Genomic DNA, 23,733 nt, shown 5'->3' with positions numbered 1-23,733 from the left:
TCTTCGATCATAATTAACTTTTGCCCCGGCATTTCCTGGATGTTATTCATGAGCAGTTAGATCTGGTTTACAAAATACTGTAAGTGCGGATATGTGTAGTGTATACTGAGGTGGGAATACCACTACTTCTAGACGCATCACAGGAAAGCAACCCAAACTTTGAGTGGTTATTTGGAGTCATTGATTCCTATATTAGACATTACGTATGACGGTAAGTAACCATTAAGAAGTCAGTTTGTCTTTGCCTGGTGGAAACCAGATGATAACAGTGAGCTGGCTATTATCATCTGAACCTCTTAAACTGTCACTTGGGTGGAGCTGTATTAAGGGAATAACACTGAAGCTGAGAGTAATAATGTAACATAAACCGAAACGTTAAGCTCACTCTTCGTCTTCCTTCTTGTAGGAATTGGTCAGGGTGTTCCCGTTGTGGCTCTGATCTTTGAAGGGGGTCCCAACGTGATCCGGACCGTGCTGGACTACCTTCAGGAGAGCCCTCCTGTCCCAGTGGTGGTGTGTGAGGGGACCGGCCGTGCTGCTGACATTTTGGCCTACGTCCACAAGCAGACCGAGGAGGGAGGGTAGGACGCACACACACACACACACACACACACACACACACACACACACACACACACAAAGGACAGGGGTGGGTGGGGAAATTCCAATCTTTCCAAAAAACGTTTTAGTGTTTGTGTAATCACAATATAAATGGTCGGATGATTGCAAAGAAAGGAATGCATGGAGAATCAGTAGTATTGATTAGTGATTAATTAGGAAGGAGTTACCCAGAGAGAATGATCAAGGTTTCTTTATTAACTTAACGGTGATTATGAGCTCTATTCGTTCTGTCAAACCAGGATTCTCCAATCCAGCTGTGCAAAAACAACAAAAAGGTAGTGATTAGATACAGGAAACGTGCACCGATCCAGAGGAGATTAAGGTTTAACCATTCCTTTGAAGGTTGGTTAACAGCAAAAGGCAGCTAGCATATAAAAGTGATCTACAAAAATAGTACATAATCGCATCATTGAACAAATAAAACCTTTGGAAGTCCCAGAGGGATTGTACGGCTGCAGTGTATGCTGTTGAAAACCTTCTCGCAACGTGTTCCCCAGAGATCAAAGCACTCTGTGGTGGAATCCAACCTGTGTTTTAAAGCTGTGTGGGTTTGAGCAGTGTGACCGTAGCCATGTTATTCTGTAATTCTTCTACAGTAGTCTTCCTGTTGGAGTGGAGACCGACATCATCGCCACCATCAAGAAAACCTTCAACTTCAGCCAGAGCGATGCCATCCACCTCTTTCAGACTCTGATGGAGTGCATGAAAAGCAAAGAATTGGTACATTTTTTTGAAATCGCTTTCATACTCTTATCTTTAAGGTTTTTATATTATTTACTCCCATTTAAATGAGTGTAGCGGTAAACTTGCAGAGATCAGAGTCATTTAACATAATTCCTGGAAACCAAACACAAAAGCTTCTGGAGGAAAAAAAAGAGGGAATAGAACCGAAGCATAAACGGCTATGATGGTCCCGCTGTTAGTTTGCAAACAGTGATATATCACAAACTCTTGAGACATCTGGATAATTGCCAGTGGGAACATGTTGATAAGTCCTGTCTTGTTTCTTGGAAAACAGATCACTGTGTTTCACATCAGCTCCGATGAGCACCAGGACATCGACGTGGCCATTCTGAGGGCTTTGCTCCAAGGTTAGTAGATGACTTCTCTCTGAACCTTCAACTTCTTTAACGAAGGGACCGAGTCGCATGAAGTTGATTCGGTCTATTCATGTGCTGAGGTTGTTGGCATTGGGAGATAAAGATTTCAAGACTTTGTAATGTTTTCATTGTGATGAAGATATGCTTTGAGAGCAGCGTTCCCCCTGTGTGCCCTTCTCTTTGTGTTCCTGAGGAGATCATGTTGCTCACATTCACAGGGCCTCCTTATTCCAACACTGCCGGTCACTGAGCTGCACGTCTCAGTCTTATTCCTCTTCTTCTCTACACTCTGTTAGAGGAAGAGGAAAAAGTTCACCTTTTGTCATTATGCGGTAGAGGATTTGTACCTTGTTTTATATTTAGTATGATTGCAGTTGGAAAAAAAGAATTCCCACTTCATGATTTTTTTTAAAAACTCTTGACAAACTCTTGACAAACTGTTGTGTGAACAAAAGCATTCTTCCTCTCAAGTGTGGAGCAAATTGTTCACCTGAAAGAAGTGTGTTGTACTGAATGTAGGTGGGTCGCAGTAATTCTTGTAATTCTTGTGTTTTTAGACAAAAGCAAAGGCTTTGCGAGTGACAGCAGCTGATGGATAGTCTGCAGAAAATGGTTCTGACAAACAGACGGACTGAAAATGTCCACTCAGGCAAATATTTGTCTCCCTAAGGCGCAGACCTCGTGGTGAAACAGTAACTCATCCTCAACAGGACCCTCGAGTACAAAAGCTCTCAGTCCTGCTACAGAATACAGAGTGCTGCTTTAAGATCTTACTCTATTCAACTGTGTTTCAATTAATTCAGCAGGCTGGATATTAAAAGGGAAGTTTGAAACTGCCATCGCTGAATACATCCTCTTCTCTACGTGTGGATTTTTTAAGCAGACAGACTCTGTGTACAACTCTGTGTCCAGTGGTTATGATTATTTGATTGAGATGGTTCCTAGAGGACAATAAGCAGATTATTGTGGAAGAGAGCAGGAGACTGAACTAGGATTTACTTTGTCGTCTAATCTGTTAGACGACACAGTTAATAAGGTTTTACTCTCCTGGGAATTACTGTTTGTGTACGTGTTGTTCACACACGGCTGTACCTGTGTGTTTCAGGCACAAACGCATCAGCCTTCGATCAGCTGGTCCTGACTCTGGCCTGGGACCGGGTAGACATAGCCAAGAATCACGTGTTCGTGTATGGACAGCAGCTCCTGGTACGTATGCGTGCTTATTTGTCTTGTGTGTGTGTGTGTTTTTGTTCGCGGATGTTTATTTCGCTCAGCATTAGCTCCAAATTGTTGGACTTGCCCAAAATGACCCCGAGAACCTCTTGCTTACCACAATCTGCAGTCTGAGGAGCCGGGGGACTGGACTCGGGCAGGCTGCCATGAACTGCTTGTCTTGACTGTAACATGAACTCTATTACAATTGTCTTTAGAAGCTGCCCTCAGTGCTGATGTTTATTTTGAAACTTGGGGGGGGAATCCTGGCTTTTGCGTGAATAAGAGGATAGATGATATTCAATTATGTTGCTTGTGTGTGTGTGTTTTTTTTTTGTAACGGACATATTTTTGGTCTCTCCCCTCACTGCGTTTGTTTTATAAACAATCATTTGCCATTGAAATATGGTTCATAACTGTGTGTGTGTGTGTGTGTGTGTGTGTGTGTGTGTGTGTGTGTGTGTGTGTGTGTGTGTGTGTGTGTGTGTGTGTGTGTGTGTGTGTGTGTGTGTGTGTGTGTGTGTGTGTGTGTGTGTGTGTGTGTGTGTGTGTGTGTGTGTGTGTGTGTGTGTGTGTGTGTGTGTGTGTGTGTGTGTGTGTGTGTGTGTGTGTGTGTGTGTGTGTATAGGTGAGCTCTCTGGAGCAAGCAATGCTGGATGCACTCGTGATGGACAGGGTGGATTTTGTCAAGTTGCTCATAGAAAACGGTGTGAGCATGCATCGATTCCTGACAATCAGTCGGTTAGAGGAGCTCTACAACACGGTAACGTTATGAAACGCCTACCAGCCGCTGAGTAACAGAGATGAGCTGTGTGTAAACAATATATACATGAATGTTTTTGTATCTTTTTAATTTTAGAAACAAGCTCCCACCAACCCAACTCTCCTCCACCTGGTTAGAGATGTTAAACAGGTATAGTCCGTCCGCAAAGTAACGTTTTCATCAGTGGACGTTGAACCAGAGTCTGTTCATTCACCACCACTGTGCCTGCTTGCAGAGTCATCTGCCTCCAAACTACAAGATCACGTTGATTGATGTGGGCCTGGTAATTGAGTACCTGATGGGCGGGACTTACAGGTGCAACTACACAAGGAAACGCTTCCGAATCATTTACAACAACCTCCATGGCAACAATAGGGTGAGTCAAGTGTCCAAAATGTCTTTTTATGGTTTGATATTTAAAACACTGGTCCGTGTCTTAACTTTATTTAAAGTGGTACGATGCACTGGAGTGAAAACCTGGAATGTCGTGTGTATGTAGTAAAAAAAAAAAAAAAAAAAATGGAACTATCTACACAGTAACATTGAATGCATTGTATCACTGATGTTAGGCCTGAAACTGTTGTTGTAAAAGTCGGCAGAGTAAAATCAACTAATCTGAAAATGTGTTCATGTTCTGCGCAGAGGTCGGGGCGCCACACTGCAGGTCCTGGTTCTCATTTGAGGAAAAGTCACGAGTCTTTTAGCATGCAGGCTGACAAAAAGGAGAAGACGAGGCACAACCACTTTATCAAAACTGCACAGCCATACAAACCTAAGGTAAGTATTTCAATAAAAGGAACAGGGCTTCCTTTAGACTGGAGCATCCCACATCCCTAAAAATGAAAAGGTCTCGTGCTACAGCTCTGCATCTCATCAAATGGGGGGAAAAAGTGAAGTCAGTCTGCCTCTACTCCTCTCACCGCTGCTTCCCTCTCCTCCCAGCTTGAATCTTCCATCGAGCAGAACAAAAAGAGGAGCAAAGAAGAGATTGTGGACATAGACGACCCAGAGACGCGGCGGTTTCCCTACCCTTTCAATGAGCTGCTGGTGTGGGCTGTGCTGATGAAGAGGCAGAAAATGTCCCTCTTCTTCTGGCAGCACGGCGAGGAGAACATGGCAAAGGCACTGGTGGCCTGTAAGCTTTGCCGATCCATGGGCTACGAGGCCAAGAAGAGCGACGTGGTGGACGACACCTCGGAGGAGCTCAAGGAGCACTCAAAGTAGGTTTTTCTGTGGCTTTGATTCGTGTCGGGTAGCTATAAAACTGTCACATTTCTTTGTAAGGACTAAACAAACTGTGCTGACGTATTTCAGTGAGTTTGGGACGTTGGCAGTGGACCTGCTGGAGGAGTCCTTCAAGCAGGATGAGACCATGGCCATGAAGCTGCTTACCTACGAGCTGAAAAACTGGAGCAACTCCACCTGTTTGAAGTTGGCCGTCTCCTCCCACCTGCGGCCCTTTGTGGCTCATACCTGCACCCAGTTTCTGCTGTCAGACATGTGGATGGGACGGCTGAACATGCGCAAGAACTCCTGGTACAAGGTTCATGATCCATTTAGATTTTTATTTTTGATATTTGTATTTGGTAAAGTGTTGTCAACAGATGCGGTGTTCTTGGGGCTTAACAAAGGTCTGCTTTCGTATCTAATCCCGAATTTCAAGTACTTTGTTGAGGTGTTAGACTGCCACCACGATTCATGGTTAGGAATAGGAACAGAATTTAAACAATATTTAAACTTGTTTATCGCAGGTGACCTCCTCCTAGCGTTTCCTGAATTATAGATCAAAACCCATTCATAAAACCAGAGGAACTATCTGCACTGCAAAAACACGTTGGTTTCAAGTTCTGTTACAAAAGACACTTTTTCCTCCAAACATTTTTAGTAAATATGAAAATAAATAGATTAAATAAGCTTTTCCAGTAGCTTAGTAGCTTAGTAGGGTTGATCTTCTTCTTAGATGTCTTCCCTAAATTCCCTAAGTTATTTTTCTAAATTTGGATTTGAATACTCAGATGAAATGATCATGCTGTCATTTCTTTGTTTGGTGACAAATAAACAGTCTCAAGTGTTTGCATCAGTGTGGAGACCTTCACAGCAGCCTGTGTTATGCTATATGTACACTTGGGCAATAGAACACTTGGGGATTCATTAGTGCGTGTTATACAAAGGACGTTCTTGACAAATATAGAAGCATCCACCCACCTGAGTGTGTATGTGTCTCTAGGTGATCCTGAGTATCTTGGTGCCTCCTGCCATCCTGCTGCTGGAGTACAAATCCAAGGCTGAGATGGCTCACATCCCTCAGAGTCAGGACGACCACCAGATGACCATGGAGGACAGCGAACACAACTTCCAGAACATAACTGAAGAAATCCAAATGGTGTGATTTACGCCGTCCCTCTGTTTTTGTATTTTTATACCGGCACTTTTTTCCTTTTCTTTCAAAACTTTTAAATATGGCATCTCCCCAGCGTCAAAGCAGTCCTGCAATTAAATAAATCTTTGAAAATGTCCAAATTCATGAAGATGAAACACTGTCCACAGTTTAGATGGTGTTAAAGGGTTCATGAGCTGTGAACAGGTTGTAGTTCTGTTGTGTAATAACAAAAGTAGCAAAGCTACTAAAAGATTGTTGAGAAATACTTTTTGCTCACTCAGTCATTTATTTGCTTACTTTCGTTCCCTCACATTCTTCTCTTTCCCCTGCTTGTTTTCTCTCGCTTTCTCTCCACATTGTGGCCTGCTGTTGTCTAATTTGGGCCTTTTTTAACCTCCCTGCAGGATGTGTTCAAGGAGGCCAGATCCCACGACCACGTGGAGGCAAAGAGTGACATGGAGACACAAATTCGCTCCAGACAGCTGCCCTTAACCAGGAAAATATATGCCTTCTACCACGCTCCCATTGTCAAGTTCTGGTCTAACACGGTATGGAGATTACAGAAGAGAATGCACACACACACACACACACACACACATTTACACATCCATCCAGCCATCTAGTTTATGGCTGTTTAGCTTTGTAGGATTCTGGGTAAGAGGATGTTGCTACCCAGGAGCAGTCGCTTAACGCAGATACAAACATAAATGAGCAAAAGGGACTTTATTGCAAAGCTTAGTTGCTTTTGCTCCTTTGGATCTGGAACGGTTCAGTCAAAAGGGGTTGTTAGAGATTTGGTCACTGCTGATGTTGTGAATCAACAAAAACAACAAGAAAATGACTTTGATTGCTTGATGTTTATGGTTCCCTCCTCCAGCATGGTCTGACACAAAGCCCTGCAGACGCCAGCTGTGATCGATAGTCTGTCCATGAATATCACCAATAGGAGATGGGGACAAGGTGCAACCTTGTCTTATCAGGCGCCCACACACACAAAGTGGCGAGACATGGAAGAATGGAAACGCAGCTCTCTTACTCTCTGTATTTTAGCAATGAATGGGCGAACAGGCACATCACTGCCCTCAGGGAACACAGTCCTACAGTTCACAATCCACAACATACATCTAGTTAGACTCCTCCATTATTTGTGAGAAGTATTTAATCCAATGCTCAGCAGTCGGATAATCTCTTTCCCAGAGTGGCATAGCAATGTGAAATTGAAACACCACCCTTTTTCCCCCTTTTTTCTTAATTCAATTTTTTAAATAAAATATAAGACACTACTTTTTCTGCTCTCCATTAAAGCCTATTAGAAGTGTTCACAAGTGGTACGCAAATGAGGGACTATTTCCATCCCGCTGCAGCAGCACTCCTACTGGTTAGCTTAGTGGAGTGAGGACGAATCTGAAATCGATAGCATGAATTTACACTTAATTTAAAGAATACTAATTTATGGGCCACAGATTTGTCAAGAAAAAAAAAAGCAGTGGTCGCGGTTAACGCTTCTTTTTTCACTCATCTTTTCTCGCCTGTTCTTATGTTTACTTACAAGCCTGAGGCCGGTTCTCAGGAGCCTGGGCGACGTCATTGAGGGTTTTATTTTCAGGAGCGGGGTCGTTTTTCAGGCTGTTCAAGACTGAGAGGTGCTGATACCATCACTGAAACTGCTATTCTGCGTAATATAGCCTGTGCCCAAGCTTATCTACATCTGCTGTACCTGCTTCCATTCCCGTTTCAACACATCAATGCAGCACACAACAATAGCTTACCGATCAGACGTGAGTGTTAATGGCTGATTTTCCCAGCAGTTCACACCTCCCATGTCAAGGTTCAGCAATTTTTTGTAATCCCAAGTTGTAGTGTGTGTGTGTGTGTGTGTGTGTGTGTGTGTGTGTGTGTGTGTGTGTGTGTGCCAATGCCAAACTTTCCCACAGTCTGCAGTATGGTTGTTCAAGCGCAGGTTAAACAATAGTGGGGAATACATTTACCATTGGGAGACTATCATGTGGCTTTTACTTGTTTCTATACAGAAATAGAAGAAAACACAAGAGAAGCTAGTAGAAGTTGTTATGACTAACGTCTGGTTGATGAGAGCAGTGAACAGTCCAATTAGCTTTATTCAGTGTTGCGACAAAAATGCTGACTGTTGCAGCTTTATATTAGTAGAAAATTCCAATCTCCATTTCTTATATAACCCCCTGAACCGCTCACCCCTCCCTTCTGAGAGCAGACTTTGTTGGGAACTGTGATTTTCACTCTGAGTCAAAATGGCAGAGTATTTACTCCCGACTCAAAGTGCCATGATGAGGTCGAGCCCCTTCGGAGGGCCTCGACTGACCTCGTCTCAAAATATAGAGGAAGCCCCTCTCGGGAGCTTTCTGAATTTAGAGGCTCTTTGTCCTCACAGGCCAGTGATCATCTTAGTCCAACATCTTAGATGCAGTGTAGCCACATTTCTGACATGCAAAGTAAAAAAGAATGACTGCATTCCCATGCTTGGGAGAATGAATCGTTTACTTACATTCGTTGTCCTGTTTTTTTGTGTTGTTTGTGACCGTTATCGTTGTGTATCTCACGTTGTCAGCTCTTCTACCTGGGCTTCTTGATGTTCTACTCGTACGTGGTTCTGGTGAAAATGCCTGTTTGGCCTTCTCCTCAAGAGTGGGTGGTCATCCTCTACATATTCACCTCTGCCATTGAGAAAATTCGAGAGGTATGTGCAACATACAAGTGTTAGGCACACATTGTTGGGCTCTATAATGTTTAAAAAATGTCAGGGTAATGAAGATTCCATTGTTTTTGTAGTCCTTTAAAGACTCGCCAAAGATTGTAAATGAACTTATCTCCTCAGTATTATTTCACACTTTGTTCCTTCTCTCTCCTTTTTTCCCAGATGTTTATGTCTGAAGCCGGAAAAATAAGCCAGAAGGTAAAGGTGTGGTTCAGTGACTATTTCAATGTGTCTGACTTTCTGGCCATTGTTACCTTCTTTATCGGCTTTGGCTTGAGATTGGCTGGAGGTCCTGCCTTTGTCCCCGGGAGGACGGTGTATTGTCTCAATATCGTCTTCTGGTACGTGCGACTACTGGATATATTGGCTGTCAACCAGCAAGCCGGACCGTATGTCATGATGATCGCTAAAATGGTGAGTTCTTGTGAGAAGTCTCGCCACAACATAATGAGCAGACGAGAATGTTTTTGTCCACAGTGTTAAAGTTGTTAAACATTATTATTATTATTTTTCCAACCATGTTTTTTTCTCGTCAGAAATGCAATGAAACAGGAATAATATTAATGTTTTTACGCTTACACTACTTTGTTGATGAATGTTTTAATAGTTATTGTATGGTACCTAAGGCCATGACAGTACAACAGACTGCTTTAAATTACACGCAATTGTTTAGTAGCTTTTTAGGTTAAACTGTAGTGTGGACATATAGTGAGAGAGTTGTTGTTGTTTTTGTGCATTCACAACGTGATTTCATCAATATTTATGTATTAATCAGTTCAAACATTCATATTTAAACAGCATTAATCATCTACATGCTGTTACTAGGTATCGTAAACCTACTGTGTTATCCTGGGCAGCCCCGTCAGTTATAGAACAGACATTTTACCCGTCCTGCTGTTATTGTGTCCATTTATTGTGCTCCATGTCGTAGTTTTCAAGTATTTATAGAACCTCTGAGGTGAAAGCTTACCTTCCACAGATATTGGATGAAATATATGTTAAGAATGTTTTGTTTAATTTAGTTAAGAGGAGTTTGACAATTTTTTGTATGTATGCCGACTGGTTTTCTTGAATATTTGCTAAATATGTAGGTAGAATAAGCAAACAATTAGCTTAGCTTTGCATAAAGACAGGAAGCAGGGGGAAACGACTACCATGCGCCTGTCCTAAGCTTATTAAATCTGCTTAGATGAGTTTTTTTTGGGAGATACAAGCAGGACGATACCTTTTTTGAGCCATTGACTTCCTGAAGTCTAATTAGTGAACTGGCTAAGTGTGTTTTTTTACCTTTTGGACAGAGCCAGGTTAGCCGATTCACATGTTATCAGTCTTTATGCTAAGCTAAGCAGCTGCTAGCTGTGGCTTTATATTTTCTGTAGAGATGTTAAAGTGGTATTGTTCTCAGCATGAAAGCAAATAAGTGTATTTCCTAAAATATCAAACTCCTTCTGTAAGTGAATCTAGATTTGATCAGAACACAATCAAGTTTCCATCACGTACACCGTCATAGCTGTCAAGTAGTCGTAAACCTTCAACATTAATGCGTCTGCCTTGGGGATTTCAATACAGACATTAGAAAGATTTTGTTACCCGGCAGCTACAATCAATAATTGCGTTGAAACAGGCAACTCCGGACCAAATGAAAGACTCGAAGAACATGGTCTATTTTCTATTTTCCCGTTATTTAACCAGCTGCTATATAGAAAGTGAAGGGACTTTAAAATGGTGCTGATTTTGTATCTCCAAAGTAGACGTTTTTTGCACACACAAAAAACTGTCTTGGTGTCCTTAATAAGTCTAATATTATTTCAAGTAGTGATCATGCCGTCAGTCATATGTTTCATTTGGAATGTCTGACATCTCTTTCAGGTGGCCAACATGTTTTATATTGTGGTAATAATGGCTATAGTCCTGTTGAGCTACGGCGTACCCAGGAAAGCCATTCTGTACCCAAACGAGGAGCCCAGCTGGACGCTGGCCAAAGATGTGGTCTTCCAGCCATACTGGATGATGTACGGGGAAGTGTATGCCTATGAAATCGATGGTAAGGACGATGAGGATGGTAGGGGAGATTACGAGGGTAAGGACAGTTTTATTCAAGGCTTCTCACCACGGCATGATGGCTGATTGTCACTCAAGCACTGTCAAATCAAACCCACGATGCCCTAATCATTGCCTCCGCCTCACAACGTCTTTCACACAACATGGGTCACGCGTCAAAGCAGCCGACGCAGGTATCGTTTTGGAGGGCGGGGCTTTTTGTTTCACCACAGCATCGACTGCCTCGACTCTGGCTAACGGGCAACGGTTAAGTGATCATCGCTTGAGTCGGTGCGCATTTGACGCTTCGGTGCAACAAAACACCTGGTCGTGCTCCTTAACCCGAGTTGGAATCCCAAGGTTTCACCCACCGTTGAAATTGATCACATGGTTCATCACTGTTACTATGACCTGGAAGTGGTGAATAGTCTCATGTCAATTACAAAGTCTTAAATTTGTTGTGTAGAGTTAACAAATGCATTTAAAAAGTAATTTAACGCTCAAGGTTAATCACAATCAAAGTATTCCTCTGAACAAATCCTAGTTAGAGTGCATGTTTCTCAACTGTAAACAGCTTACAGCTGTTAGTGTTGAAGTAAAGGATAATCTACACATGTATGTGTCGTCCTTTTTTGGGATTTACAATTATTACAGCTAATATAACAATTAATGTATAAGCATAGCCCCAGTTTAAACATCACAATGAATACATTAATTACAAATACAAACAGGATTTTATGTTAAAATAAATAATATTTCAAGACAGTTCCAAGTAAGTATTGTCCTATTTTGTCTTGGTATGTATTTATGCGTGGTATGGTTACATTTAAACCCACACAGGTCAGATAGTAAGTTACAGATTGTGCAATAAACAAGACTCGGAGGTGATATCTTTAGCATATTTGGGGGGGATTGGTATGTGCGTGCATACTTGCGGGTGTGTGCATGTGCTAAAAGTTTCCTCCTCTTCACAGTGTGTGCCAATAACACTGAACCATCAGCAAAGCCCCTGTGTGCAGCAGGAGTGTGGCTGACTCCTCTCCTTCAAGCAGTCTACCTCTTTGTACAGTATATACTGATGGTCAACCTCCTCATCGCCTTCTTCAAGTGAGTTCACAACATTTCACTGCTAAATCCAGAACAATGTGGGTACTCGTTAGCTTTGGGTTGTGTGTTGAATCTATCAAATATTGCTGGGATTCTCCACAGCATCATCATCCCCGGTGTAATTTCTGTACTCTCTGTTTTCCAGCAATGTGTATCTGCAAGTGAAGTCCATTTCTAATCTGGTGTGGAAGTACCAGCGCTACCACTTCATTATGGCCTACCATGAGAAGCCTGTCCTCCCACCTCCCTTTATCCTCCTCTGCCATATCTACTCCCTCTTCTGTACATGTAGAAAGAGGAAGAAGGAGCTTACCTACGGACCAAGTACGACCACACTACTGTCGTTTTCTGGCAGAAACATCATGTCTCCTTAATATTGATTATTAAAAACCTGCCATTTATTTGTCTTTTTCAAGAACAACCAACTGGGATTAAAATGCGTTGTGTGTACAAAACAATGCAATTGAACAAAGTGTTGCTGCTTAACTGGGCATTAAGTACGGCATGTCTGCCTTCTTGCTTTCTTTCTTTCAGAGCTGTTTCTCACAGAGGAAGACCAAAAGAAGCTTCATGATTTTGAGGAGCAATGTGTAGAGACGTACTTTCATGAAAAGGATGATCAGTTTCACTCTGGGAGTGAGGAGCGTATTCGTCTTACCTCAGAAAGGTGGGGCTGTTTATGGCCTTAAAGATGCACTGTGGAGTTTTCTTGTAAATATACAAAAGCTTTGTTTAAAGTCAGCATTACTCACCAAAATGCATGACTATGTCTATCCTTGAGGTCTAACAAATGTGCATGCATGTGCGTCCTCGTGCCTGAGACAAACTAAACGGGGACTCTTTCATAACAAACTTCACCAGAGCGCTACTAGAGGTGAAAACTCCACAGTCAAATGAGTAACATAGCCTACTGAATATACAGTAATTCTGAAATGAAAACATCTCCTCAAAGTATTAGAAATAAGAAAAACCCGACCAATTTCAAAATGTCATTTAACACACGAGCTGAGCTGTGGGTAACTGAGTCTACCGTTTATCATTTCCAGGGTTGAGACCATGTGTTTGCAGCTGAAGGAGGTTGGCAACAAGGTCAACTTTATAAAACGCTCTTTGCACACACTGGACTCCCAGATCGGCCACCTGCAGGACCTCTCAGCACTGACTGTGGACACCCTGAAGACCCTCACTGCTCAGAGGGCGTCAGAGGCCAGCAAGGTCCACAATCAGATCACGCGGGAGCTCAGCCTCTCTAAGAACTTGGTCCCCAGCGTCGGCCCTGGGGCAACAGACACTGGCCCTCACTCCAAATCGTCCGCGATCGGAAAACGCAGTGTGGGGGCCTACTTCGGCTCCTCTTTTCCCCAGGCAGGAGCCAACATTGCAGATTCTCTTTTTGGGATTGGTGTAGGGGGAGGGGCTGGGACGGAAAGTAGCCGGAAAGCCGGGCACAGCCATGGAGCAGGACTGGGGCTGGACCCCAACCTCAACCCAGCATTGAGTCCAGAGAGGAGGGGGTTATTTGGGCTCGGGCACCTTGCTGTAGAGGCCGGCTCCTCGGGCAGTGTCGGCTCCAGTGCCTTTGTACAAAGTGCTGTGGCCATTTCCCCGCCGGAGCTGCGTCTCCGAGGCCACTCTCTCACTCGGAGTAAGCTGACCCGTCCACAAGAGCCGGCTCTTTTCGACTCTCCATCCAGCCTGCCCAATGTGCCCTCCCCCGGGGCTCAGTTCCACATCAGCAGCACCCCTTCCCAGCCCAGTGGCTCCAGTCACCCAGAACTCGCCCTAGCTAGGCTTTACCAGCAGCCCCTCCAGCCAGACAGCACCACTGTAGAGTTTGGGGCATTTGTGGGTAAGTACGAGACAGAGGTTGAATCTGGTGTTGATGAGGAGGTAAAAGAGGAGGTTGAAAACTGTGTGTGTGTGTATCCTACTGTTGTCATTGTCTCTAAGACTTCGGGCTCTGCTCGGCCTGCCTGCTTGCCTGCTTGCACTGCGAAGCCTGAGAACACAGAGGTGTTAGGAGGCAGGGGGAGAGAGAGCGAGGTGGGGTGGGGGTACGTGAACAAGGCGTTCTGTGACGACGAAGGCCGATCAGGCTCTCCGAGTGGACGGAGTACAGACACTGAAGTCCCACTGGCTCCTGAAGCCGAGTCATCCCTGGGTGACACCCACGGAAACAGCAGCAGCCTGCCTGGTTGTGCGCATGCCCCTGCCGTGGCGCTCGGGAGGCCCCACAGACGAAGGAGCAGGGAAGGGAATGCGTCAGGACCACCTCCCCTTCCAGCGTCCTGCTATGAGGATCAAAGCGGGTCAGAAATCCCGCTTGACAGGAGGAACACGGCAAGAGAGCCAAACACAAGAGGTTTGAGTTTCAGTCTGAGCTTAGGCTGAGGACTACGTCTGCCGGGTGCTCGGGCCTGTCCATCTCCAGATCAGGATCCCAGGAGACCTTAAGCTGGTGGCTTTTCTTCTCTGCTCTGTCTCGACCTCTTGTCTGTCTTGTTTACTTTCTGTTCCTGGGTGGTTCTGAGGTCTTCCCATGTTTGGTTGACTGGTTGAGGTTTTCCGAGCTCTCTATGATTTATGGATTTGTTTGGCAGGTGGAGGTGAGGGGGTTTATCATGAGAATCAAATGTTTGAACCTGATTATTTAACATTTGTGGTGACGAGCATGTCACCACATTTTTGTGTTTATCTTGTTCTGAATGCTTCACAACGATTGCTTTAGATTTAACAATGGGAGTAGCAAACAAATCTCTATCAAATAGTTCTAGCAAATAATTCTGTGTGATTGTTTTGGTGGGATATTGTTACATGAGCCAAACATTAATTACTAGGGAAAATAAAAGTACTTTATTCTACTTTATTACAGACTAACGGGGCTAATGTCCACTGACAATATGTTTCTGGTTTTAGGGCATAAAGACAGTTTGGACCTCCAGCACTCCACACCCAAAGAGACTTCCAGCTCCAGCAGACAGCAAAGCCCGGTGCCACAGACCAGATTGCAGGTATGTTTGTGTGTGCGTGTGTGTATAAATATATGAATAAATGTATGGTTATTTGGTGTATGGACTGTATATATATATTTTTTCTAATGTACTTACTTGATCTGTCTTTGTCTCTGTCTGTCTGTCTGTCTTCCACAGGCTCAGCCTCAAGGCCACGGTCATATCCGAGCAGTCAACTCCTACGCTGGCTTCACTGAGTTTGATAGACACCCGGCTTTCGTCCATCCTGACTCTAGTAAGCTCACAAAAATAAGAAAACATCTACTAAGGAAGAACCTTTTTGAATACATGTGATCGTTTTCTGGTTGGTGATTGTTCATTGTGTTTTTGTAGCTCTGAAGAAGGACAGGAGCAGAGTGTCGGCTGAAGACATCCTCATCCACGAGGACCCCCGGGCTGCAGTACTGGTAAGAAATGTGTCTATGTATGTACTTTCATGATTACAAAGTAAAAACAAATACAACAGCACAGCTCTGTAAAGTTTAAATGTTGTTAACTTAATTAATGCTGGTTTCGCTCAGTGTTTAACGACTCCTCGTTTCTCCACCAGGAAAGAGTTCAGGTCAAATCAGCCCAAGCCAGCAGCCTGTAAGTGTCACATACACACAACACGCACGCAACACATACACACACACACGTACTTCTATACCTGTGAGGAGGACCCTTATTGACATAAGACATTCCCCAGCTCCTGACCTTAACCCTAAACATACTACAACTAAATGCCCAACCCCACCTCCTACTCTATATTTAGAGGAGTTCATGTTATTTTACCTGCGGCCGTGTACCATGAGCTGAACCCTTGGGCTGTAGGCCGCCTCTCTTTTAACCTAAACCTGATTCTAACCAAGTCTAAACCCTCAAATAGGCCTTTTAAGTGCTGTCTGAAGGCGAGGACCCGTCATAATGTTCTCATATTCCAAAATGTCCTCATTCTCTAGGTCTAATTTTCAGTCTGGTTCTCACAAAGATAGACGTGCAAGTAGGCTACGCTCACACAAACACACACCTCTAAACCTTTTAGGGACTCAAATGAAAGTCAGACCAGTTAATGTCTGATTTAAGTTTGTTTCTGATGTCTATTTGTTTTTCACTTATTTAAAACCAGCACTCGATGATACACACTTTATTCACACACCACCTTATGTAAATGCATTACACAAGCTCTTTCATCTGATTTGTTAAACTAATGTCTTTCTGTTGTCTCTCTTGCTCTCGATCAGGCGAGCCCCTGGGGAAGATGCACCAAATGGTAAGAAGATGTAGTTCCTCCATCTTGCGTGGTTTAGTTTGGTCCGACTCGTTCTGTCTGGAACAGCTGGTCCAGCAGCATTTTCACAGGGAAAAGGTCAAATGTCACTTTGATAACAGAGCCTGGTCTTGGCATCCAATGCATGTTTGTGTGATAAAATCCATACTGTAACATCTCCCCCTTTTTTGCAATCATTTTCTAATGTTTTACTGGAGAACAGTATGTGGTGTGATTGTGTTCTGGCTTTAGCAACAGAAAGGAGGATGTGTCATTTTACTTCCTGGATATTACGGAATGTTTTAGGAGATTTATTCCAGACCAGGAAAGGTTGATAGAAGTTAATGAAAGATCTGGGGTAGTGAGCAATATCAACACTATTCCACAGATATTTCAACTCTTACATTTGCAGATATTGCATTAGATGGTGTTTCAGTTGAGATAGAAAGCATGCCTGTTTTGCAAGTAATTATGGATCTTTGTTTATGAAAAATCCGAGAAAAGGGAAAGGGAGTGAACTCTGCTGTACAACACTTCGTGTATGTCTACTCATATTTCTGGATGAATGCTTCACTGTGCTTTTCTTCTTCTGTAGTTACAGCAGCAGTTTCTCTCTACACGCCTCGGCACTCCCACCTCGGAGCCAGAAAGGACTGTAAGTAACCCACACTGACTGAACAAACAGCACAACTGACTCAAAGCCGTATATCAGGTTTAAACGTTTCGTCCGATTGGCTGATCAACAGAGGATTAAGCGGCGACTGTTTTGATAGTCAAAGTACCAAACATTTGCTAGTTCCAGCTTCTCCCATGTGGCTATTTTTCTGCTTTTCTACATTGTTTTTATGTCTATTGCCATTTTTTACCCCCCAAATAAACTGATGACAGTAAGACGGGTCTGGTTAAAATGATACCTGCAGTGATAACTATGGTCTATTTTGTTCTTGAGTGTTGCACTTGATGTTTTATTATTTATGAGAATAAAAGGAATATCCAAGAAGTTTAACATGCATATAAATATTAATTTAGTTTTTTACCTAGCGACAGAAATGACTTGCAGGAAGGAAAACTGTCGAGCTTGATCTTTTGTTGTGAAGTCGTACAGAGACATCTACTGGTGGATGCTGAGACAGCTCAGGGTGGTGTTTTTTTTGTTGCATTAATGTGCCCTTATGTTTTTCAATGGAATGATTATCATTGGCATGTTCATTGAATTGATCAAATCGGCTAATTCTGTAAAAAGATTAACGGTTCTTTCCTTTTTCTCCATAGCTATTGGCTCTCCTTTCAAGCCCATGGAAAGCTACCAGTACTCGGGTGAGAAAGCGAGAATAAGATGTCAGTGTTTTATATATTATTTTAGTTCCCAAAATTGATGATTGTTATCTTTAAACAATGCATTTAATTTAGAGTGCTGTCTGTGGGTGAAAATGATTGTTTCACTGAGGCAAAGAATAACTCTACAAAGTAGTTTCACCTCCGACTCCTCTCACACGGTTCTTTCAACCTGTTTGTGTATTTATTGACGTGTGCTCGCATACTTTTCCTCCTGCAGCTGTAGAGCGCAACAACTTGATGAGGCTGTCCCAGAGTATCCCTTTCACCCCTGTGCCCCCTCGAGGTAAGTCTGGATCACGTTGCATACCCAGATGTGTCATTTCAGGTGAAAACACCGCAGACAGTTCTGAGAAAAGACAACCGGCAGTTGGAGAATGAGGAAGTTTGGAGTGAGATAAGAGATGTGTTTTCTCCCTGTCACACCTGCAGTTGCTTGCTTTACAGTCTTGCCCAAGTTGTTGATGAGCAAAGTATATCTTCTGCCTTTTATGTATGTGTATGTGTGTTGTATTTAGCTGAGTTAGCTATTAGATTTAGCTCTGACCAACTGGTCCTAAGCAGCTGGAGTGTTTGGTTTTACCTCTGTATTCTAGTTCTTTAAAATTTCATATGCAGTTTTTTTTTTTTTTTTTAAACACGTTAATGGCATAAAAAATCCATATGGTAAAAAAGATCAGATTCTGGTCTTAACTCAATTCCGACTAAATATGCAATTACTGTGTTTTGGTTTTATAGGTCAGTACAGACGATGTACAAAAACACAACAATAACTGACCAAAGTAAATACAGGGACACCTCACTTTGCCACCAGCGGATATAAACCTTCATTCAACAGTGGTCTTAAAGCTTCTGAGGAAGTGAAGCAATCATCTATCTGTTGTTTCCTTGACACATCTGTTGCACAGTTTCATGGCTCTCTCTGAGTGACATACCCAAAACAAACTGTCTCTGTGCCAGTTAAACACTAGACAGGTAGTAGAAACTTGGCTTGTTCACTGGAACAGATGTCGGTGTCAGGCGTTCCTTGTAACTGCATTGTCTTACATTTTTTGGTATTTCCTGTCTGGTTCTCTGTTGTACTCGATGCGAAATGTCCAAAATATAATCAAGAGAAAAAAGACTTAAGATAAATAAGTACCTGGCATGGCAAATATATCCCTAAATAAAGAGTTAATGGGTGAAATCGCTACTAAAACAGGCAGTATTATAACATCAATTGAATAGTACAGCTACTTTATATTTAAAAGATGGTCATTGGAGTGAATTTGTCAATGTTCGCGGATGGGTGGAGAAAATGGAGAACCTTGAAGAGCTATGAGAAAGGAGAAACCTGCACCAAACGTTTTCTCGTCACGTCCGTGCGATCATCCTCGTGGAAAGTGTAACCGAGGCATTACTCACCTGCTGCTCTGTGTTTCCTCAGGGGAGCCGGTGACTGTGTACCGTCTGGAGGAGAGCTCCCCCAACACCATCAACAACAGCATGTCTTCCTGGGCCCAGCGGGGCCTCTGTGCTAAAATAGAGTTTCTCAGCAAGGAGGAGATGGGCGGAGGACTCAGACGGGCCCTCAAGGTGCTCTGCACTTGGTCAGAGTACGACATCCTGAAACCAGGACATTTGTATATAGTCAAATCCTTCCTTCCTGAGGTGGTTCAAACCTGGCAGAGCATCTACAAGGAGGACACTGTGCTGCACCTTTGTCTCAGGGTAGGGAGCACAGACACGTCCCCGGAAGAGCCCATATACTCACACATTCCCTGTACTGTTCAGCTTGTGTTCAGTTAGATCTAGTTTGATGTTTTAATGTGCCACTTTTTTGAAAGCGTGGTGTGTCAAACAATCCGGCTCTGCCTCTTTAAGATTACACAGTTGTAATCTCAAAATGCATAAGAGTTGTTCGCTATAACGACATACTGCTGAAGCCTAAATTAACTGCCATCAAATATTAACCTAAAAAACTGTGGCTATGACAAAAGCATTTGTTTCTCTGCGTCACTCCAGGAAATTCAACAACAACGAGCTGCTCAGAAGCTGACGTTTGCCTTCAACCTAATCAGGCCGAAGACGATTCCTTATTCACCGAGGTGAGCACGCGTTGAAGAAGGGTTGGCAGAACACGGACGCATAAAATCCCCCCATCTCTTAAAACCGGTTTAATTAAGTTCTTTGATATGTTTTCTCATGATTATAGATGCTATGCACAGCTAAGTCACACATATTGCTTGGCTCATTGTGGTTTGGATTATTTAATTGAGGTAGTCTGTACAACAGGTGATTTACACAGGAACACAAGTCCTTTGTACACCCAACTTGAGGAACACGCCTCTGCATTGCACTTTGATTCCCAATGTTTCCAGTCACTATGCTAAGCCAACTGCCGGCTGGCTTCGTATTGAACAGAGACACAGTTTGTATTGATCAGGAAGTAAACAAAGAAGTGCATTTCCAAGAATGCAAACCTATTCCTCTAAAGGATCAAGACATTTGTAAACCCATGACATCATCTGATCATGGTTTGTTTTCAAATGAATAATTCCTTTTCCACAGTTCTAAATGCATGAAAGGTAAAGTCACTTAAGATGCAATGCAGTTGTTTTAAACTTCACTGCTAAAGCCTCAAATTAAATGACCAAAAATGAAACCCGAGTCCTCTTTGTGTTCAGGTTTCTGGAGGTGTTCCTGCTCTACTGTCACTCGGCGGGACAGTGGTTTGCTATAGAGGAGTGCATTACTGGGGAGTTCAGGAAGTTCAACAACAACAACGGAGATGAGATCGTCCCCACCAACCTCCTGGAGGAAACCATGCTGGCCTTCAGCCACTGGACCTACGAGTACACCCGCGGAGAGCTGCTGGTGCTCGACCTGCAGGGTAAAGACCCTCGACACGCAGAACCTCTTAAAAAGCTGTCAAGTTTGTTTTAAATGTCACTTTGGTACATGGATGAAACATGAATCAGTCATGGAGATGGGAGATGTAGTTTCCTCGTGTGACAGATGTGTTTACCTTCCTCCACTGTTTACCTCCGCACTTATCAAAGTTAAGATGATGATGATGATGATGAAGCTGGTGTGTGTGTTGTGTGTCTCTCTGTAGGGGTTGGGGAGATTCTGACGGATCCATCAGTTATTAAGAGCGGTGAGAAGGGGTAAGAGTCCATGTTCACACACGTTTTGCATTATTATTCTTTTTAAATCTTGTTTTGGCTCAATATTGTAAAGCTGAAACAATTAATTAATTGTTCAGACATTCCGTAGAATTTCTTTGGATTTGACTGTTGCTTGGTCAAACAACAAAAAAAGTAATTTAAACATAGGCAACTAGAAATTCTGTGACAGAAAATAGTGAAAATGGCTGACATTTTAAACAATTAATAGAGGAAATAACCTCCAGATTAATGAACAATATGTTAATAGCAGCCTTACAATATTGAATAACATTTCAAAGTTACCAGCAGCTTCTTTGAGTACTGTTGCACTTATTGACCTCGGTGTGACTCTTGCAGATCCTATGATATGATATTTGGACCTGCCAACCTCGGGGATGATGCCATTAGGAACTTCAGAGCAAAACACCACTGCAACTCCTGCTGTCGGAAACTCAAACTTCCTGGTGAGGCATATTGACCTAATCATAAACTAAATGACATCACAAATGTGCTCGAAATCTTCAACCTTCAAGACTGCTTTTGGGTGATTTTAAAGATCTCCTTCAGAAGTTCAAAATCATGCTCAGACACGTCTTGACTTTAGCACAGAGAACGTTTCCTCCATTTCTTTTTCATCTCCTAAATTACAAACACAAATCTAAGATGATATAAATTCTAATCTGTTGTAACATGTTGACTTCTTTCCTTCTTCCTCCAGATCTGAAGCGGAATGATTACACACCAGATAAGGTGACGTTCCCACAGGACGACCCTCCCAACTCGGGGGGCGGCGGCGTGAAAGAGTCCCGCCAATCAATGAGGCAGATGCTGTGATCGGTTAGAAGCGAGCGAGAGAGAGAGAGTGAGAGAGTGAGAGAGTGAATGATCATCACGAGGCGACACTGTTCTTGTTGATTTTCGTCAAAGCCAAGGAGCAGAGAGGCGCACCCAATCAACTGGAAGAATCACATCCCTTATTTCCATGGAAACTAGTGCACGCATGCAGACTGTCATGTTTTTGTTGATTCCGCCAAAATGCTGTCGAACACAATTCAACCATCTAAACCTTTTTTGTTTTTTAGTACATAAAGGAGGAAAAGATGTTTTAAACATATTTTGTACAAGTTTTTATATATATATATATATATATATATCTCTCGACAGGTACAGTATCATTGCAGAGGGTTTATTATTTATTACAAAGTTTGAGAAGTTGCCTTGTTTTAACAAAAAAAAGAAAAAAGATGAAATCTAAGTGCATTGTACATCTGTTACAGCAGCTTCAGGAAGGACAGCCTGCTGAGACTCAGTCACTGCAACAATGCAGTTTGTCACCAGATCATTTTTATAAATGTGTAAAGACTTGTATCACAACCTTTTATTGCTTTAGTTAATGAACAGATCTACATGAATTTGAAAATCTTGTAAAAATATGGGCAGATTGCAATGCAACTTTTACAGAACGATGTATGTCATTTTATTGTATTGAAAGTGTGTCCACCAAAATACTGCAGATAGTTTTTATTGTTACAAAGGTACTATTGCTATATCGTTGTCATCAACTAACGTATGAGCAAATTACAATCTAGTGTATCTTATAGATACTGTTATCTGGCATGAGCTGAACAGATTAAAATATTTTATTCAGGGGAACTGACAGATGTAAGGGTATTGCTGTATACATTTTGTACTGGACATCATTTTAAACAAATAAAAATGTAAAAAAGCTTTAGCAACATTGCTCACGTCTTGAAAGAATTAGTGTGTTTCAATGCATGGCCAATATTCTGTGTAAAGCTAATGGATGTTTAGTAGTGCGCTATGAAGAAGAAACACTTTACAAACTATTCCAAATGTTCAGTTTAAATTTCAGTATTTTGGGTTATTTTGAAGTCCTTATAACAAACATCATTTGGGCCCAAATGTGAGCTTTCCTGCTTTTCTTTGTCACTTATTTTGGATATTTGGGCTGTTGGTCCAGATATAAAAACCTGGCTATCGCTATTATTAAGCAGATATTAATTCAAAATGTTGCCATCTCATTGAGTCCATCATCACCAGAGCAGTCCTGTCGATGAAGGGGGGGGCTGGAGGATTGTTGCCCGTCTGCCTGCAGAAGGAGACAATGAGTCTGGTGTTTGAACAGAGGCCTCGGATTCTTCAGTCGGACAGCAGCTGCTGCTATTTGAATCCACACACAACGACTTCTGTTCAGCTGCCTCGGAGCAAACCGATCGGCCGCTCACCTGTGAGATAGTGGCGGTTGAGCTGAGGACACTGTGCTGGTTATCTGTTGGCATGAATTTTGCATTTGTACAGTCACTTTTTTATTTTAAGGACAGGTTCACATTGTTCAAGTGCATCTTTACACAACACAAACGTGTCCATGTGTACATGGCTTCTTCCTCCACAGTGTTTCCTTGCTGAGCTGCAGCAGATTAACTGTGAATTTTGCACTGAAGACTTCAGAGAACATCCTCTTTATTTGACATTTCAGAGTTGGCTTGCTTCATACTGTGTGAGAGAGGGAACAGGAAATAAACTTGAATTTGGTAGCCAAGTATGATTCATAGACTGTACGGACTGGTTTACCCTCCCACTGGGTGTGTGTGTACTTGTATAATAGTCCCAACAAGCATGACTTGCACTTTATTCCGTTCATCTTCGGACTGACGCTTTGTTCAGCTCTGCATCACCTCCAGCCTCAGCCGATACAAATCAGCCGCAGAACCATGGCTACGGTGTCTGTTGAATATTGGTAAGTTTCATTTACAACGTCATACTGTGCTGATAACGCCTGTGGTTAGGACGGACTGCAATTAACTCGTTAAAGTTGGGTTGTAGATTCATTTCTAATTTGAAGTTGGGGCGTAGTTCCTGTTGCAGTTGCGTAATATATCCGTATACCACATATCCGTATGCCGACAGCTTCATTTTCCAGTTTATAAAGTTAGTTTTCCGAAGAAGCTCCATGTATAACTATATCCGGGTAGATATATTATATATATATATATATATATATATATATATATATA

At 42.6% G+C, this 23,733-nt stretch overlaps 1 protein-coding gene across 5 annotated transcripts in view; it reads left to right on the top strand.

The window, feature by feature from the left end:
- Nucleotides 1-23,733, top strand: part of trpm7 (transient receptor potential cation channel, subfamily M, member 7) — a 38,354-nt gene that overhangs the window by 12,063 nt on the left and 2,558 nt on the right. Inside the window, exons 8-40 of one of the 5 annotated variants that reach the window (XM_076078036.1) lie at nucleotides 407-581; nucleotides 1,218-1,341; nucleotides 1,640-1,712; nucleotides 2,827-2,927; nucleotides 3,562-3,696; nucleotides 3,793-3,846; nucleotides 3,932-4,072; nucleotides 4,339-4,473; nucleotides 4,639-4,916; nucleotides 5,011-5,239; nucleotides 5,924-6,079; nucleotides 6,481-6,624; nucleotides 8,661-8,789; nucleotides 8,970-9,221; nucleotides 10,677-10,851; nucleotides 11,822-11,954; nucleotides 12,100-12,278; nucleotides 12,489-12,621; nucleotides 13,001-13,803; nucleotides 14,871-14,965; nucleotides 15,104-15,200; nucleotides 15,299-15,372; nucleotides 15,516-15,553; nucleotides 16,189-16,217; nucleotides 16,810-16,869; nucleotides 17,487-17,531; nucleotides 17,770-17,835; nucleotides 18,976-19,259; nucleotides 19,554-19,636; nucleotides 20,216-20,421; nucleotides 20,647-20,698; nucleotides 21,056-21,162; nucleotides 21,417-23,456. In XM_076078036.1, the coding sequence (XP_075934151.1) occupies nucleotides 407-581; nucleotides 1,218-1,341; nucleotides 1,640-1,712; nucleotides 2,827-2,927; nucleotides 3,562-3,696; nucleotides 3,793-3,846; nucleotides 3,932-4,072; nucleotides 4,339-4,473; nucleotides 4,639-4,916; nucleotides 5,011-5,239; nucleotides 5,924-6,079; nucleotides 6,481-6,624; nucleotides 8,661-8,789; nucleotides 8,970-9,221; nucleotides 10,677-10,851; nucleotides 11,822-11,954; nucleotides 12,100-12,278; nucleotides 12,489-12,621; nucleotides 13,001-13,803; nucleotides 14,871-14,965; nucleotides 15,104-15,200; nucleotides 15,299-15,372; nucleotides 15,516-15,553; nucleotides 16,189-16,217; nucleotides 16,810-16,869; nucleotides 17,487-17,531; nucleotides 17,770-17,835; nucleotides 18,976-19,259; nucleotides 19,554-19,636; nucleotides 20,216-20,421; nucleotides 20,647-20,698; nucleotides 21,056-21,162; nucleotides 21,417-21,532 (4,901 nt within the window). In that variant the 3' untranslated portion in view covers nucleotides 21,533-23,456. Of the gene's footprint in view, nucleotides 1-406; nucleotides 582-1,217; nucleotides 1,342-1,639; nucleotides 1,713-2,826; nucleotides 2,928-3,561; nucleotides 3,697-3,792; nucleotides 3,847-3,931; nucleotides 4,073-4,338; nucleotides 4,474-4,638; nucleotides 4,917-5,010; nucleotides 5,240-5,923; nucleotides 6,080-6,480; nucleotides 6,625-8,660; nucleotides 8,790-8,969; nucleotides 9,222-10,676; nucleotides 10,852-11,821; nucleotides 11,955-12,099; nucleotides 12,279-12,488; nucleotides 12,622-12,735; nucleotides 12,829-13,000; nucleotides 13,804-14,870; nucleotides 14,966-15,103; nucleotides 15,201-15,298; nucleotides 15,373-15,515; nucleotides 15,554-16,188; nucleotides 16,218-16,809; nucleotides 16,870-17,486; nucleotides 17,553-17,769; nucleotides 17,836-18,975; nucleotides 19,260-19,553; nucleotides 19,637-20,215; nucleotides 20,422-20,646; nucleotides 20,699-21,055; nucleotides 21,163-21,416; nucleotides 23,457-23,733 lie in introns of those variants that run through there. The other 4 variants (XM_076078035.1, XM_076078038.1, XM_076078037.1 and 1 more) reach the window with 4 other exon arrangements.

The sequence above is a fragment of the Anarhichas minor genome, unplaced genomic scaffold (assembly GCF_050575085.1).
Source record: "Anarhichas minor isolate MPS153535 unplaced genomic scaffold, ASM5057508v1 ptg000062l, whole genome shotgun sequence".
Taxonomy (NCBI): domain Eukaryota; kingdom Metazoa; phylum Chordata; class Actinopteri; order Perciformes; family Anarhichadidae; genus Anarhichas; species Anarhichas minor.
The sequence above is the reverse complement of the archived record's forward strand: the minus strand, read 5'-3'. Positions and strand labels throughout refer to the sequence as shown.